The sequence below is a fragment of the Centroberyx affinis genome, unplaced genomic scaffold (assembly GCF_046629955.1).
Source record: "Centroberyx affinis isolate AG114_WGS23_722 - 3 ecotype Tasmania unplaced genomic scaffold, CSIRO-AGI_Caff_v1 ptg003894l_1, whole genome shotgun sequence".
NCBI lineage: Eukaryota > Metazoa > Chordata > Actinopteri > Beryciformes > Berycidae > Centroberyx > Centroberyx affinis.
The window spans coordinates 399,338-415,076 of NW_027281733.1; the positions used below are offsets into that span (position 1 = coordinate 399,338).

The 15,739-nt window shown below is 43.8% G+C and overlaps 2 protein-coding genes across 5 annotated transcripts; both read left to right on the forward strand.

Moving 5' to 3' along the window:
* Window positions 1–165: 165 nt before the first annotated feature.
* Window positions 166–11,468, forward strand: narf (nuclear prelamin A recognition factor). 4 transcript variants are annotated; one of them, XM_071541508.1, is made up of 16 exons: window positions 166–638; window positions 1,352–1,424; window positions 1,557–1,622; window positions 1,806–1,934; window positions 2,035–2,167; window positions 2,711–2,845; window positions 3,747–3,865; window positions 4,010–4,139; window positions 5,048–5,120; window positions 5,635–5,772; window positions 5,965–6,122; window positions 6,899–8,687; window positions 8,813–8,976; window positions 9,993–10,072; window positions 10,185–10,544; window positions 10,722–11,468. In XM_071541508.1, exons 2-12 carry the CDS (start codon window positions 1,368–1,370, stop codon window positions 7,144–7,146), a joined length of 1,386 nt encoding a protein of 461 aa, XP_071397609.1. In that variant the 5' UTR covers window positions 166–638; window positions 1,352–1,367; the 3' UTR covers window positions 7,147–8,687; window positions 8,813–8,976; window positions 9,993–10,072; window positions 10,185–10,544; window positions 10,722–11,468. The 4 variants fall into 4 exon arrangements, with proteins under 4 accessions (XP_071397609.1, XP_071397607.1, XP_071397606.1 ...); XM_071541506.1 differs by lacking the exon at window positions 166–638 and having other exon boundaries at window positions 1,173–1,424; window positions 9,989–10,072; XM_071541505.1 differs by lacking the exon at window positions 166–638 and having other exon boundaries at window positions 1,173–1,424.
* Window positions 11,469–11,681: 213 nt separating this feature from the next.
* Window positions 11,682–15,364, forward strand: LOC139662798 (uncharacterized). The gene is made up of 4 exons (XM_071541516.1): window positions 11,682–11,847; window positions 13,372–13,737; window positions 13,996–14,120; window positions 14,248–15,364. The coding sequence occupies exons 1-4, from the start codon at window positions 11,772–11,774 to the stop codon at window positions 14,380–14,382; spliced, it is 702 nt and encodes a 233-aa protein (XP_071397617.1). The 5' UTR covers window positions 11,682–11,771; the 3' UTR covers window positions 14,383–15,364.
* Window positions 15,365–15,739: the final 375 nt, after the last annotated feature.

Consider the following 15,739-nt stretch of genomic DNA (forward strand, 5'->3'; position numbering starts at 1 on the left):
TGAACTACTATAGCAAGCTGCAGCATGTGCGTTACAAAAACAAAACAGTGGGGCTTCTAGCTACTCCAACTACACTGCGCGTGCTCGTTGACCTCTCTCGAAATTAACATTTTGCCACGCCTGCTTGATGACGACACACGGTACGGGATGTACGGTACTACTGAACCCCCTGAAATTTAGTCAGCAAGTCAGCCCCCTACTATAACCCCTGAAATTTAGTGAGCCCTTCTCTATCCAGGAGGGGGGGTTTTCTCTATCCGCTCGCTTCGCTTCCGGATTGGATATCCATTCCGTTTCCATTGGCTTATTTTTACGCAAGCGCTCTCGCCGAGCCGGGGGGACACAATGGAGTCGGACATACTGAGGCAAGACTACCCTGAATAGTGGGAAGCTCCGACTCGTTTAATAGCAGTAGTTTGTAGATTCTGAGTAATTGCCGAGTCAGGTGCAGGCAGTGACGGTGACACCGCCAACAGACGGGTTCATTTGAGATTCAGAGATTGCTGAGTAACTACTGAGTCACCTGCCTTGCTATATCCAGTGGTGCTGTCCTCCTTTAGCAGTGACTGTTCTTCTGTCTCTCCTCTGCATTTTTTTCATGCCTTTGTCTGAAAGAGCAGTGCAATAGAATTCATCCGGTGAGTTACTGTAAAATTCAACATTTTATCTCTGTAGTAGGTTTCTCCCATATCGTACAGTTTATAATAAGGCCAATTAAGGCCAAGATTGTGCCAGTGACTAAATCCCCTGCTGTCAGAAGAAAGGCCTGTAATGACAGCATATCTTTTCATTACATAACAGCATTTTTCACATAATTACACTTTACACAGTGTCTTAAATGTATGATGCATTTATGTTGGATTTGATTATTGATGTGTCTAGCTAGGCCAGGCTTTAATTATCACAGGCAATAATGAAATGTCATGGGAGACTGAGATAGTATTTGGCTTTTTACACCATGCTAGCTTCCAAGCCCATGCCTGTCTTGTTTGGACTCATACAACCATAATGTGATGTAATGGGCTTTGTGGCTCTTTTCTGCTGGCACTGTGTATGTAATTAGTGTGAGCCGTTTAATGTTGATGAGAGGAAGCTCGTTTCCCTTCATTGCCAATTTCCCACCATTATAAAGCTTGGCCGCCTGCTGTGGTCGTGATAAGCAGGCAGATTTTGATAGGACAGTGAGGCGGTCAGAGGAGGGGTGGAGTTAACAAAACAACACACACCAGCAGGCTGCAGACACAGTCGCCATGCCGGTCCTGCAGAGAGAACATGCAGGTGTGCTGTGAGGGAACGGTCAACGCTGGAACGCCGGTCGTGATGCTATCTGCCTGTCCTCTCCAATCCACAGATAACCGCCAAGAAGAATGTCGGAGGTCAACATAGCCAAGCGCAAGGAGAAGTGCGAGAATTGCACCAAACAGGTGAATTAGTGCAACTGTGTTGTCTAGTAAAGCCGTGTGTTTGTAGATGAACAGGTTTCTGGGACATGTTGGATTTGCAAAAACCGTTTCTCGCTGCCAGTGATGCATTTGCTTACTGATTCTTGCTTCCAGTGCAACAAGAAGCAGAGTGATGAAGGCCTCAGCTCCCACCAGGAGAAGGATGAAGCCAACGGAGAGGTAATGACTGTTTAATCTTGTACTCGGGGTGATAAGACCATTGTGATGTTGCTGTTTTTCCTTTGCCGTCTCGCACTTATTACAGTTTCCCTCCAGATTTGCTCGTGCATGGAATCAGGTTGACATTTGCCTGTGTTTTGCATGTCAAACTGGTCTCTCCACAACCGCTTTGCGTTCCCGCAGGTGAATGAAGGATCCCAGTTGTTGCTGAGCGCCTGTCTGTCCTGCGAGGGCTGTGTGTCGGAGGAGGAGAGCCTGAAAATCTCTCAGCAGAGCCTGGAGGAAGTGGACCGGGTTCTGGCCCTCAATAAGGTGCCCATGCAGGACCCCAGACACAGGAGTTGTTTCTCGCTGCACTTTCTACAATACCTTACAGCGTTGCTCATCCCTGTCGTGTCTCTGTCCTCGGCAGAAGTGCGACGCGTCCAAACACAAGGTGCTGGTGGTGTCGGTGTGTCCGCAGTCCCTGCCTTTCTTCGCGGTCAAGTTCGGCCTGGACATTGCTGAGGCCGCCCAAAAAATGTGCGGCTTCCTCAAGAGCCTGGGTGAGAATTTCTATATATGTGTGTATCTGTGTCAGGATATAATACAGGGAATCTGTGTGTCCCGAAAAAGTCTTAAAATATCCAAATTCAAGGCCTTAAAAAATATATACCGTAAATGTCTTAAATTTATAGAGGTCTTATATGTTTCACCATGCAATGACAGGTTTCTTTGCACTGCATGTCCACCCAGAGCAAGGTTAGTTGTATAATATGCAAATGTACTACATGTTTTACGAAATACAACTGAACTTCATGTCCCTTAACAATGAATTTCCTGGTGTCTGTTCAGTCAGAAATAGGCTGGTTTTGCCATGTTTTGTTTCTTTATTTTGGTTTTTAAATTGGTCTTCAATTCAATTCCAGATACCAATTTAAAAAGGTCTTAAAAAGTCTTAAATTTGGCCTTCTGAAACCTGCAGATTCCCTCCTGTATTATTTTATGTATGTGGAGAAACTGCCGCTTACTCATCGGTATCTCTCATGGACGCTCGACATTCTCCCCCGCTGCTCTCTCTCTCTCTCTCTCCCTCATTCCCTCTGCAGGAGTGCAGTACGTGTTCGACTCCACTCTGGCGGCAGGCTTCAGCATCTTGGAGAGCCAGAAGGAGTTTGTCCAGAGGTACCGCAGGAGGCACCATGACTCCCACGCCTTGCCCATGTTCACCTCCTCCTGCCCAGGTAAACCGCCTTCCTAACTCCCCCCACCTCCCTAGCCTCTCCTCCCTCTATTCTCCTCTCCCTCCTCTCTTTAATTCCCCACCTGCCAGATTGGCTTTCTGTCCAAATAAACAACCGCCTCCCTTCCCCCTCTACCTTGATATTCGCCTCCATTTTTATCTTCTTTGCTCGCCTGTTTTAGAAGTAGAGATAGCAGTGGAGTGCTGGTGGGGAAAGATAGGCAGCTCATCCCACACCACTCCCTCCATCAGAGATAGGAGCAGCAAGAGGAGAATGTTCTCGGCCTCTTGTTTTCTCGTTCAGTAATTCATGCATACACATCTACAGGTGTTCCTTCAATTTCTAGGCTTCCCATTGGTCATGGAATATGGTATTCCCAAACTTTCCCTGTATTCCTCACGGGGAAATTCAGGGAATTTGATAAATTCTCTGGGGAAGTCGGGGAATAACAGTGAATTTTACGAATGGGTCACTTTACAAGAATATACCAGAATGCATTTTCCATCTTTCATTCATTGCACTAGATGGTGGTTTTCAGCTGTTTTTCTCCACAGCAAACCCAACTTTAGCAGAAAACCAGACAGTTTACTCCTTTAGAAAAAAAACAACATTAACAAACCAGCAAGGAATAACATTTTTAGGTTGTGGAATCACTCCATTTTAGTTATGGATAGGCATGGGAAAGTCATGAAATGATGCATATTAGGGTTACAGCAGGAAACCTAGATTTCTGTCTCACTCCATCCGCCTTGAATGAAATGTATGGGAATGTAATGATCTGTCTTGTTTACTATCTTGTTTTATTTTGTCTACATTTTCCTACAAGAAACAAAAACTTGCAAACTTTTGAGGACCATAATCCGGACCTCACTAGGAAGAAACTGTGTGTGTGTGTTTGCAGGGTGGATCCGGTATGCGGAGCGGGTCCTGGGCAGCCTGGTCACCCCTCACATCTGCACGGCCCGGTCTCCCCAGCAGATCATGGGCTGTCTGGTTAAAGACTACTTCTCCAAGCAGCAGGTCAGCTGTGGATCATGTACCGTCGCTATCGGCACAATTCTGTCTTCCGGCCCAGCATCACATTTATCAGAGTGACTGCTATGCAAGAGAGGATCTGTGTCATTAGATCGTGAGTTCCTGATTCTGTGTCCTGTGTCCTAGCAGAAGCTGAGTCCAGAAAAGCTGTACCATGTGGTGGTGGCTCCCTGCTTTGATAAGAAGCTGGAGGCGGTCAGAGAGGAGTTCTACAGCAGCCTGCTGGAGAGCAGGGATGTGGACTGTGTCCTCACCTCAGGTTCAGCCCTCTCAAGCCAAATCGTATTTTGCAAATCATTCTCAGTGTTTGTTTTAACCTGCATAGATTACCAGATAGCTGTTTCAGATAGGGTCAGGTAGGTTGTCAGTCACAGAAAAGTCTGCTAAACTTTCAAATACCTTCCTGTGACTGCATGAACTTTCTGACTTATTGTCCTGTGTGGCAAACCCTTCTCATCTGGCACCTGAGAAGACTAAAACAAACCATGAAATGCATTTGTAAACGCTATTTGACCCAAGTCCAATATACTTTTAATTTGTCTTTTAGACTACATGTATCTCTCATGCTCTCCCCCAGTCATTAATCAATCAATCAATCAATCAATAAAACATTACTTATATAGCACCTTTCGTGCAAGATTGCAATACACAAAACACAAAACAAAACGAGAAGACATACAACACAATAATGAAAATCAGGATCATGTATTAATAGTAATAATAATAAAAGTAAAATAAGATAAGTAAAGTAAGAAAATAAAATTGCTAAAAATGTAATTAAAAGTAATGCATAGAATTGGGAGTATAGTGAAACTGAGACCGATACATCACAGTGAAAGAGAAGATAAAAACAAAATGGATTACTTAAAAGCTACAAAACAAAATCAAGGTCAGATTAGCTATTTTTGTAGTTAGTTTCACTCCTCTCACTTACTCTCCCATTCTCTTCCTCTGCCGACTCACATGTTTTACTTCTTACTTCATTTCCTCATTTCCTATGTCCCTCTTACACAGCATGAGCTTTCTTATTTTACTTCTCCTTCTGCTTTTTTTTTTTTTTTTTTGCCATCCTCCCATTGAGCTCTTGCACACCCTGCACAATGCAAAGTGGAAATAGCCGAGGGTGATATGGAGCTGTTAAAGCAACAGTGATGTTCTGTGTTTCAGGGGAGATCTATTACATGATGGAGCGGAGGAAGGTGTCAGTGGGGGAGCTGGACTCGGTTCCACTAGACCATGTGTGAGTGGGCTAACTAGTTTCAGCTTGGAGCTTCGGCATGTCTATGTGCCAGTGTGTATGTAACATATACTGGACATGCATTCAGTGCTGGGTGGTAACATGTTACTCAGTTATATTACTTTCCACTAACAAATGACTATTATAAAAGTTGTTACTTTTGTCATTGCCTCTTCTAAATATAAGATTGAAGTAGAATTATCCAAAAACGATGATTATCCAAATCCCTCGGTTTGTTTTCCACATAATTAGTTGTATCAGTTGACAGCTATCTTAGGTGAAAAATTACAGAAAATATTCCCACTACTGATATTTTGTATCAAGCAAAATGGCAAGAACATAAGACATCAACACTATTTGGTTTCCCTGATCATGCACACAGAAACGCACCGGAGGCATAATTGAGTTATCTCGATTTTTAAAGGGAAGACAAATAAATCATGTGTCAAAGTAGTATGCATTAATGCAGCTCACAGTTGTTGTTTTTTTTTATGGTGCACTGTCCTGTGTCCTGCAGGCTGGGAGAGGCTGGAGACGTGGGCGTGGTGAGACACGAGGGGCGCGGCTCCGAAGGCTTCCTGGAGCACGTGTTCAAACACGCCGCCAAAGAGCTCTTCGGTCTGGACGTCCACGAGATCACATACAAGACCCTCAGGTGAAACGCACAGGGGGAAAAAAAAACCCTTTCCACCTGACCGCATTCAGGTAGAGCAAGAAAACGCCTCGAAGATCTGATCGTCCAAACCGTCTTCCCTGTGTCATCCATGTCCGCATTCCCAATTCATTTGCATTCTTCCGGATTTGCGAGCATGTACTTTTGTCTGAAAGCTCTCCTCTGGTTCTGCAGGAACCGGGACTTCCAGGAGGTGACTCTGGAGCGGGACGGGGAGACGCTGCTGCAGTTTGCCGCCGTCTACGGCTTCAGGAACATCCAGACGCTGGTGCACCGCATGAGGAAAGGCCGCGTGCCTTACCAGCTGGTGGAGGTGCTGTCCTGCCCCGGAGGTAACACCGCCACTACCGGCAGTGACGCGGACGTGTTTAGATCCACACAGCCTCGAACTCCAGTGGTTCTCGATCTCTTTGGTCCGTAGACTCCTTAAAACAAAGCCACGCCTACTCACAAACCTGCCGTCACAGGCTGCATATGAGTTCGACCGACCAGTGATTTCCCCTTTCCAGGTTGTTTCATTGGATTCATGATCAGAGGAGACCGAGAGGCTGGAAACTATTCAGAATTTCACGTGGAAAAAAGAAAAAAATTGGAGGAAAAATCTGAAAGAAATACACATTCATTTCTATAGTAGATTTTTCGTTTTTTTCCCATAAATCACCTCGCGCCCCTCCAAAATTATCTCATAACCCGGGGGTTGCAAGATGATTTATGGGACAGGAAAAAAACATGTTTCTACTGTACAAATTCATTATCGTGTCTATTTTTGTGTGTTTTTTCTCAGATTTTTGTTCTTTTCTTAGAAATACTGAATAGTTTTCAGCCTCTCTGCCTCCTCCGATTACCGAATGAAATGACCTGAAAAGGGAAAATCAGTCTCTGGGTGAACTGTTTACAACTCTGCATATGCAGCCTAGGATGGGTGGGTGGGGGGTGGGGGGTCACAAGCCAAAAAGGAAGAACCACTGATTGAAATCACCATGTTTGTCCCACTGTTGTCAGAAGTGTGTTTTTTCTGCCTCTTCCTACTCCAAACTGTACTAACTGGCTGGCTGGGTGGCTTTTTGGAGTTCTGCTCTTCCACTGAAACTCTCCCACGTCTCCTCAGGGTGCCTGAGCGGTCGCGGTCAGGCGGAGGGCGAGCTGGCGGGCCGGGCGGATAGAACCCTGGTCCAGCAGATGGAGGAGGCCTACAGCAGCCTGCCGGTCCGCCTCCCGGAGCTCAACCCCGCCCTGCACACCCTCTACCAAGACTGGCTGCAGGGCCAGGACTCCCCGCAGGCCGGCGCGCTCCTACACACCCAGTACCGGCACCAGAGTCAGATACACACGCAGCCCCCGCACATCCAGTGGTGAGGATAAACACAGATGTGCCCGGGCGCGTTTGAGGTCGTCGCCTCCGGTCCCAGCGAGGGCCGGGTCTTCCTTCACGCTGGCGCCGGGAAGCACATCTAAAGACCGAGGACCAGGCTGCACTGCGGGGCCAGTGGAAAAGAACCGGAGGCTTGATAGCTGCCATTCTTCCTTTTTGCCACAGGGGGGTGATGTCTTGTAAAATCAAAAACTGATGGATCTCCTGTGCCAAATCGGAGCCTGGAGGGGGAATTCGGGTCCAGAGTCCAGAAAGCCACACACCTACCATTTTATGCAGAATGATACTGATGTCAATATCATATCTACCCGGCACAGGACAATAGCGCTGACAAGCTGTTTGTACAATGGGGACTTGACTAATGAAAAACTAGGTACAAGGTCACTAGACAGGTGTGAGGCATAAGTAGGTCGGTAGGAGGTTTGAACTATTTATGCCAATCTACAGAGCAATAAACCATTGAGAAAACATTTGAGAAGCTTATGAAACAAACTGTTGGACAGTGAATGTACATTCAGGAGCCTGTTGTATTCTACAAATGTCCCGTATGAAACCCGCTGTTTTAGTTGGAGGTGTTAGACGTGTCCCTGTTGTAAATGATTCTGAAAGAGAGGCCAAAGTCTCTTCCATGCAGCAGTCTTACCCTGACTGCTATTGCAACGCATGTACAACAATCTTACATCTTGTCTCAGTGATAGTCAAAAGAAGTACAGGTTAAAGGTCTCTACCACATGCACTAAAAACTGCTGACTTGATACAATGTAAGTCTTTGCCTATCTGCGTTTACCGACCCAGTGTTTTGTTCATCCGTCCCAAAGGAGAATCAAAATGAATTCTTCCAAACGGTACTGGACACTTTCATTTGCCTTTTTGTTCTTGTTCCGCAAGCAAAATAGCATTTTTAATGTGTTTTGTGTTTTTTCTTTGTTTTACAAGATCATACATGTCATACATGTTGAGCAGTAAAATATTCCAACAAGTGAAATGAAGGTGTGGTGTCATTTCGAAGGGGAATTACTGGACCCATTATTAGCTTTCATGTTTGACTCTGCCTGCCTTAGAATGGATGTGGCTCTTAATATGAACCCACTTAATGTCTAACTCCTGTTCAAGTGAAGTTGATGAGTTAATCCCATAGTGTTAACATGACATAAGTGACTGAGGGGTTTACAGGTCGTCATTGGCAACAATTGATCGTTGGTTTGCAGCAGTTTTTAATGGAAGTTATCCTTTTTGTGAAGGGTCAACATGTTCATAGAGCATATGCATGTACATGAGCATATACATGTTCACATGCTCTATGAACATACCGTATATGAAAGCACTTGACATAATCTTACAATAAAAGCCATTGCATTATATATTATTCTGATTGGAAGCGGTCTTAATGCAAATGACATTCCAATGTTTTGAGTCCTTGACAGTGAATTTGCAACAACATAATGCCATTTCCTTGTGTGTGTGTGTGGTGGTAGTCATTCCCTACTAGTCACGTCCCCACTTGAACAGGCACAGGATCGCATAGGTATGTTCTTTATTGACTGATGGTTGTTCCCACGACTGTAATGTGATTTTGCCTCTCCCTCTCTTTTTTTCTCTTTCTGCTGCTCTGTCTTTGAATTGTTGAAACTATGTTTTCATCTTCCCAAGCATGTGAATGGTTTCAAGATACCGGAGGAAATTCCCCTGGGGCAAAGTGTACGTGTGGGTTGAAAACCTGAGCTGCACTGTAGCGAGGAGAGGCAGCAGATTTATCCTCGGGGAAACATTCCCCAGTTCTCACATTTGACAGAAAGCACTCTCTCAGGCGGACTGTAAGTACCTGACTTTTTTCTTTCTCTGTTTACGTGTATGTGTGTGTGGGTTAGTTTAAGCTGTCCTTGTGGGAGATGAGTGAGTCACAAGGCTGATTCGGTATCAGGGAAAACGGGGCTGCCGGCCTGATCCATTCGCGTGAGCTGTTTGTAGTATTTTGCTGTAGAGTTATTCACTGATCTCAAGATTAGTAGGAATCCGAGTTTGATGGGTTAGTCATAACTACCAGTCTACAGATAATGAGACAACACAGAAGTTATGATAGATAGGAAATGGCATGCAGATTACTGACAACTTATCAGTCCTGTATTGTAGAAGAAATCTGATACTCAATGAAAGACATTCAATTTAATTGTAACAACCATAAAAAATGTAGTTCATCCAAATAACTCTGCTTTGAAAAAATTGAATGTGTCATTTATTACACAAAACACCTAAAAGGACTCAAAGCTTGGACTTAATGGTCTTGGAATAGATTTCAACCTGATGCTCATAAACAATACACATGTAAACAAACAAGATATAAACACAGTTCGGCTTCACTTAAATCACACATCATCACACAAACACCACAGGCTTGGTCTCAATGGGTTTTAATTCTAAACCTCACAAGTGGCCGTGGTGCTTAGGGGGAAACAGTTTCCTCCTCTGCAGCAGGATATCAACTAGCTGTGTGTCTACCAGCAGCGTGTTGGAGCTGGATGACATAAAGTACAACACCACTCACACTCATTTCCATGGGGACAGTCATGGACCTGGTTTTCAGCTGCGATCTTAATCTTTCATGCAGGTTAAATACTTAAAACAAGTATTATGCCATAACAGAGAGTGGAAAGTACCAGCCAACCCCCACTCTCCCTTAAACATATGTCATTATTCCCCCACACATGGTGAATTTGGAGTTGAAATACATGTTTGGTGAGACTCAGGTGGGGCAGCAGAAATGAAAAGTGGCCTAATTTATCTCTTTTGTTTGGTTTCTGTTCTTTCCCCTCTTCCATTTCCCCTAAGACAGAGGGACTTTCAGGATGCTCCAGCTGTGTTTGCTCTTTATTGCTGCCGTTTTGCCAGGCAGTGCCTCCTCAGCAGATCAAGGTAACCCAACAGTTAATCGTGACGCTTCTACAGGAATAAATATACTACAGCAAATACAGTATGAAGCGGAAACAAGTCACTATATCAATTAATGCCACTGTTTATCTTCCAGGAGTGCCGCTGAAGTGCAACAGTACAGTGGGGGCCACAGTTGGAGATGACATGACGCTATGCTGTGCCATGAATTTCTCAAATATTAACAGTGAATGCGAAGTTCTCCAGTTTATCTGGTATAAAGACAGTAAGGAAAGTGGCAGCGAAGTTTGCACCTACAAGATGAATAAAGACGCGCAAAAAGACACACAGAACAAAACCTGCACCTGCGGAGTGGACGACATTACGCACGTGCTGTATCTCAACATACCAAATGTCACAAAAGACATGGAGGGAATTTACTACATCTCAATGGAAGCAGACTGTGGTGCTGAATATTCTACTGCCACAGTACGAGTTAACATTATTGGTAACATTGGTAAGTGTCTTAAGGCTTTTTTTTTGCAAATGTCTTATCATGTTTATGTGATTATTTGTATGTGTGCGTGATTATTCTCCATGCCTATATACTGTCATTTTGAGTCCTGGAAGTATTGCTCAGACTCACAATGTGGGTTTAATGTGGGTTCATAAGAGAAATTCTTTATCTTGTCAGAGAAAATCATCACACACCCTGGGTCAACTAACGTGCCTGCTGCCCTGATTGGCACTGCTGTCACCCTCGCTGTTGTGGGTGTTGTGGTATGCCTGGCTCACACAGGCAGGAGAAAGGTCAGCCATGTCTGGAACAAAATGACGCAACGACACCCCTACAATGCTGACGCCGACCCGGAGAGCGAAGCTGCTTCAGAACACCTAACGCATGATGTGTGATTTTGCATAGGCCTATGTGTATGTACATAGTGTAGATAGAAATGTATATATCTGTTGTTCACAAAAGCAGACTCTACGTTACTACTGTCTGGAAACCCACCATGCCCTATTGTGTCAGAGTTTTGTCTTTTTAACAGCTTTGTTCAGTCCCATTTGTGTTGTATTTATTTGTTTACCTTCTATGCATTTCTGAGAGATTTTTTATACAAGTTTCTTCATAATTTACTAGGGTTTGATTTGTTTATTTCGTTTCAATTTCTCAGGAGAATCTGCATTAGCTTTGTTTGCACTTGGCAACACTACAAGTGGGCGGTGGATAGATCAGAAGCATAGCGTGGTATTGTTAACACTATAGTGTGAAAGCAGAGCAATGGTTGTAAAGTTCTGATTGATTGATTGGATTAATAAATGCACCTTGGGTAATGCTGTTGGGTATACAGTCACTGCAGGTTATGCCTTTTATAACCACTGTGTATATAATGTATATAAAAGTGTTATGCGTCATGGAACATCTGCTCCAATAAAGTTTTATGATTATCAAACGCTTCAGCATCAGTCATCTGATAGGTGTTACAGCACAGTCAGCCCGACGCACGCTCAGCTGACAACCACCGATGCCACAAATGGTAACAGAGAAAAACAATGTTCAAGTCACACTTCCTCTGCACGGTATAGGCTATATGTCACACCTCTTCTTTTAAAGCCCGATCTGGCAGGCGGCCAGCTCAGTCGGGTCGGGGTGAGTGTGTGAGAGTGTGCGAGAGTGTGTGTGTGTGTGTGAGAGAGAGAGAGTGTGCGCGAGAGGGAACCGACCTGCAGCCCAGCTCGCAGGATGAGAGGTCACTGGTGGAGCTGTCTGTTGGCATTACTGTGCATGCCCGCCGGGGCGCTGCTCGACCCCTGGACAGGTGAGTGCGCGAGAGAGCAGGGGTGGATTTGTCTTGGGTTAATGGAAGGGATGGAGGGAAGCTGTCTTCAGCAACAAGTCTGAGTCACTTTTTCCTGTTTGCAGCCTCAGTTTGTTTTTTGTCCTGAGAGCATCTCTTAGCTCTTCTCATGCGATTACCATATAGCACCTGCAGGAAGTTGAGGTTGTTGTTTTTTTTGTCTTTTTGTTATATATAATATACACTACCAGTCAAAAGTTTTGACACACCACATTTTTCTTTATTTTTTACTATTTTCCACATTTTAAAATAATAGTAAAGACATCAAAACTGTGAATGAACACAAATGTTGAGTTATGCAATGAACAAAAAGGTGTTAAACAAATCAAAACGATCTTATATTTTTAGATTCTTTAAAGTAGCCGCCCTTTGCCTTGATGAAAAGGCAAAGGAATATATTTGGAAAGAAATTCATACATAGGCATCAACTCCACTGTTGGCTTTAAGATAATGAAAAACAGTTCATTCAATCAGGTGTGTCCAAACTTTTGACTGGTAGTGTCATATATATATATATTGTGAATATAGATGAATATAGCTATAATTAGACAGTGGTGAAGTCCCTGCCCTCCCTCTTCCCCGAATAAGCAATAACAAAGGAGAGGAAGAAAGTGAAAAGGAAGAGACAGACAGACAGACAGACAGACAGACAGACAGATGCAAAGTGAAAAGGGGAAAGAATAAAAAAAAAGAAACAGCTGTTACTACATAGAATAATGATAAAAATAGCCATAACAATAACAGGTTAGGTTCTGAGAGTCTAGTGGTTTGCAGTACTGAGAAAGAGAGAGATAGTGTGTGTGTGTGTGTGTGTGTGGGTGTGTGTGTGTGTGTGTGTGTGCGTTCCTCATGTGTGGGCATTGGTTCACAGGCAGATCTGTTGGTAGGTTCAGTGCGTAAAGAAAGGGGTTCCAGGTTGCTTCAAAGCATGGGGTTTGATCTTGGAGAGAGGCTGTGAGCTTTTCCATCGAAATATGTTCTGTAAGAAGGTTTAACCATTGTGTTCTGTTTAGTTTGTGTCTAGTTTTCCAGTTCATGAGGACAGTTTTTTTGGCATTTTATTAGATATTATTCACGTTTCTCCAGAAGACATGGCCTGGAAATGCTTCATGCGTCTTCTCCACTGTGCTTTGCATGACTGCCTCGGGTGCAGGGGCGGACTTAGTGATTTGGGGGCCCTGGGCAAAGACAAATATGGGGCCCCCTGAGTCCCAACATTCACTGTTTTCAATCCATCCTTTCTATACATTACCTTAAGTTGGGGCTGAGCTTGGAGGCAGTGGTAATAGGTAGCGGCAAAATGGTGGCCATGACTCAAGATTGAAACAATTGGGGTGCTTTTCAATAAGGGGATTTCTTTTAAATTGATGAGAAACACAGTTATATTGGCTCTATTCTTGTCTTTTATGGGGCCTAAGGCAGTCGCCTACCCTTGCCTAATGGTAAGACCGCCCCCGTCAGTAACAATCCATCTCTCCCCGACAGTTTCTCAAAACCCGCCTGCCATCTCCCTGATGAGAGTCAACTCGTCCGCTGAGATCCTGTGCTCCACGTCGCTGTCCGACCCGATGGGGCTCTACCTGCTGGGCTATTTCCACGGCGACAGAAGCGTCGTGTACGTGTCCTTGGTGGAGGGCCGAGTCACCAAGAAGACCGTCCACTTGGGCTTCGCGGACCGAGTCGACGTGGTTCCAGACCCGGGGACCGGGCCGGGCTGCGGGTTCACCCTGCGGCTGTCTCCCTTGGGGCCGGAGGACACGGACGTGTACTACTGCAGGTGGAGTTACTTCAATACGCACACGTCGACGGAGGAAAGCCTTGAGAGCAATGGCACCGTGGTAATTGTCAGAGGTGAGAAGAATCAGTCACTCGAGTTTTAGAGAAGATGAAGGTTAAATAGTTACGTAACCCTTTGGAACATGATCAATTTACATTTCAAGCAAGTAGGGATGGGACGATATGCTTATCACGATACATTTTTCTGCCCCACAAAACGTATTGTCACAGTTTTGTATTGCAATATATTGAATTTCAGTACATCGTCCCATCCCTACAAGCAAGTAAATCAATTATTCAACTGACACCCCCTTCTATCCCTTTGCCTCACAGAGAGGGATCCTCAGGAACAATGTAACGGCCATGTTATGGATCTCATCGTGATTGTCCTGAGCATGACGACGTTCATCATCGTGTTGTTCGTCTTCACTGGAGCAATGATATTGAAATGCACAAGAGTGAGTACTACGCTAAAATAACTAACTGATTAAGCGATGGATCCGCTTTCTTAATTAGGTCAAGGCTTTAACGCTTTAAGTAGATGTCAAGGGATTTGTACTAAACGTGTTTTCTGTGTTCCTGCAGTTTAAAAAGCACTACAGACCCGCAAGAGCCGTAGCAAGATCCAGGCATCAGCATGTCTTCCCGCAGCATAGAGGTCAACAGCTGCCCAACTTCAGCAGATCTGCAAACAGCCTTGACTTCAGGGGCATTCTGTAATGCTGAGGGGGGAAATGGTGATTGATGATGGTGAAGATGACAAAAATGGATGAACATTCTTAGAATATACAGCTCTGGAAAAAAAAAAAAAAAAAGAGAAACCTCATATTTTGTGATGAAGAATCAGGGTTACTGGACATTTCTTAAGTGAAGACATTGTTATTTATACACTCTTAAAAACATTTACTTTGTTTAGTTTGCACCATTCAATGTACAATGAGATTGTGTATTTTTGGTATTTTGTAGCATTGAAGTTTGAAGTTTGAAATGACAATCAATCATGGTCAATAGTTCATAAGAGAATATCAAAAGTTAGATTTTACACAGACACATACCCATAAATGGTTTTTTTTTATGTGGTCTCTTAATTTTTTCCAGAGCTGTATGTGATTGTTCTCAGTGCAAATGTGTCACTAGCTTGATAGAAGGTTAGTAATCTATTAAACAAATGGCAATGAGTGGGATTTGAGTCAGTGGCTTTCCCTGAATTATAGAATGCAATTAACAAATGAAAGGTTTCTCGTGAAATGTCTGTTTTCTTATTCTGGGTGTCATTTCCTTTTGTGTATAAATTTGTCTTTTGTGAGCAGAAAACTGACTCATCTACCACATCCTGGCTGATCTGTGGTGTACAGGTCTGCATGTGAACAGTGTTAGTGAGGAAAAAATGCATATCAAGCAAATTGTAAAGGCCTTTGATGCTATATACAGTATATGTGCGTGACCTGCTTTATTTTGCAATGTGCTTATTCTAGTTATTGTCTCTGTGGGCTATTCATGAATTCATCTATCAATGCATGAAAGGATTCAAGGCAGTTAGAGATCCATTTAGACAGATGTCAACTAAAAGTGTCTCCCTGATTTTGTCATACATTAAAGTCATATCAACATCCAGGTCAGGCATCATGTCTACCCACAGCATTATGTAAATAATATGCTTTTTCCAATGTTGCCGTTCCATAACAAATGCTATAAACAGAGTCACTACTAAATTTACAATTAAATTACACATTTATCTACACACAAATCCAGGGCTTTCAGGATGGATACTCAAGGCTTGGGTGTCAGTTTATGTGGATGGTTTCTAAATCTGTTCAGTTCAATTTATTTATATAGCTATAGTTATAACAGAGCAGATCAAAGAGGTGACAGAACGAACAAAACAAACACCAACATAACACAGGGGCACGTGTCAAAAAATCAAGACACCTACAACCAATTCATATACAGTAGAATCAAAGCTACAGAGTAGAGATGGGTTTTGTGGTGAGATTTAAAGGTGTCAACAGTAGGGGAGAAATATGTTCTCTCTTTTTGGTGGCAGTACGAACCCTTGCAGCAGCATTTTGAACCAGCT

Bases quoted from the DNA above. Each gene is read 5' to 3' on its own strand.
- LOC139662798 (XM_071541516.1), top strand. From the start codon at position 11,772: ATGAGAGGTCACTGGTGGAGCTGTCTGTTGGCATTACTGTGCATGCCC. The intron at 11,848-13,371 runs GTGAGTGCGCGA...TCTCCCCGACAG, and splicing joins GCTGCTCGACCCCTGGACAG to TTTCTCAAAACCCGCCTGCC. The intron at 13,738-13,995 runs GTGAGAAGAATC...TTTGCCTCACAG, and splicing joins CACCGTGGTAATTGTCAGAG to AGAGGGATCCTCAGGAACAA.
- narf (XM_071541508.1), top strand. From the start codon at position 1,368: ATGTCGGAGGTCAACATAGCCAAGCGCAAGGAGAAGTGCGAGAATTGC. The intron at 2,846-3,746 runs GTAAACCGCCTT...GTGTGTTTGCAG, and splicing joins GTTCACCTCCTCCTGCCCAG to GGTGGATCCGGTATGCGGAG. The intron at 5,773-5,964 runs GTGAAACGCACA...CTGGTTCTGCAG, and splicing joins ATCACATACAAGACCCTCAG to GAACCGGGACTTCCAGGAGG.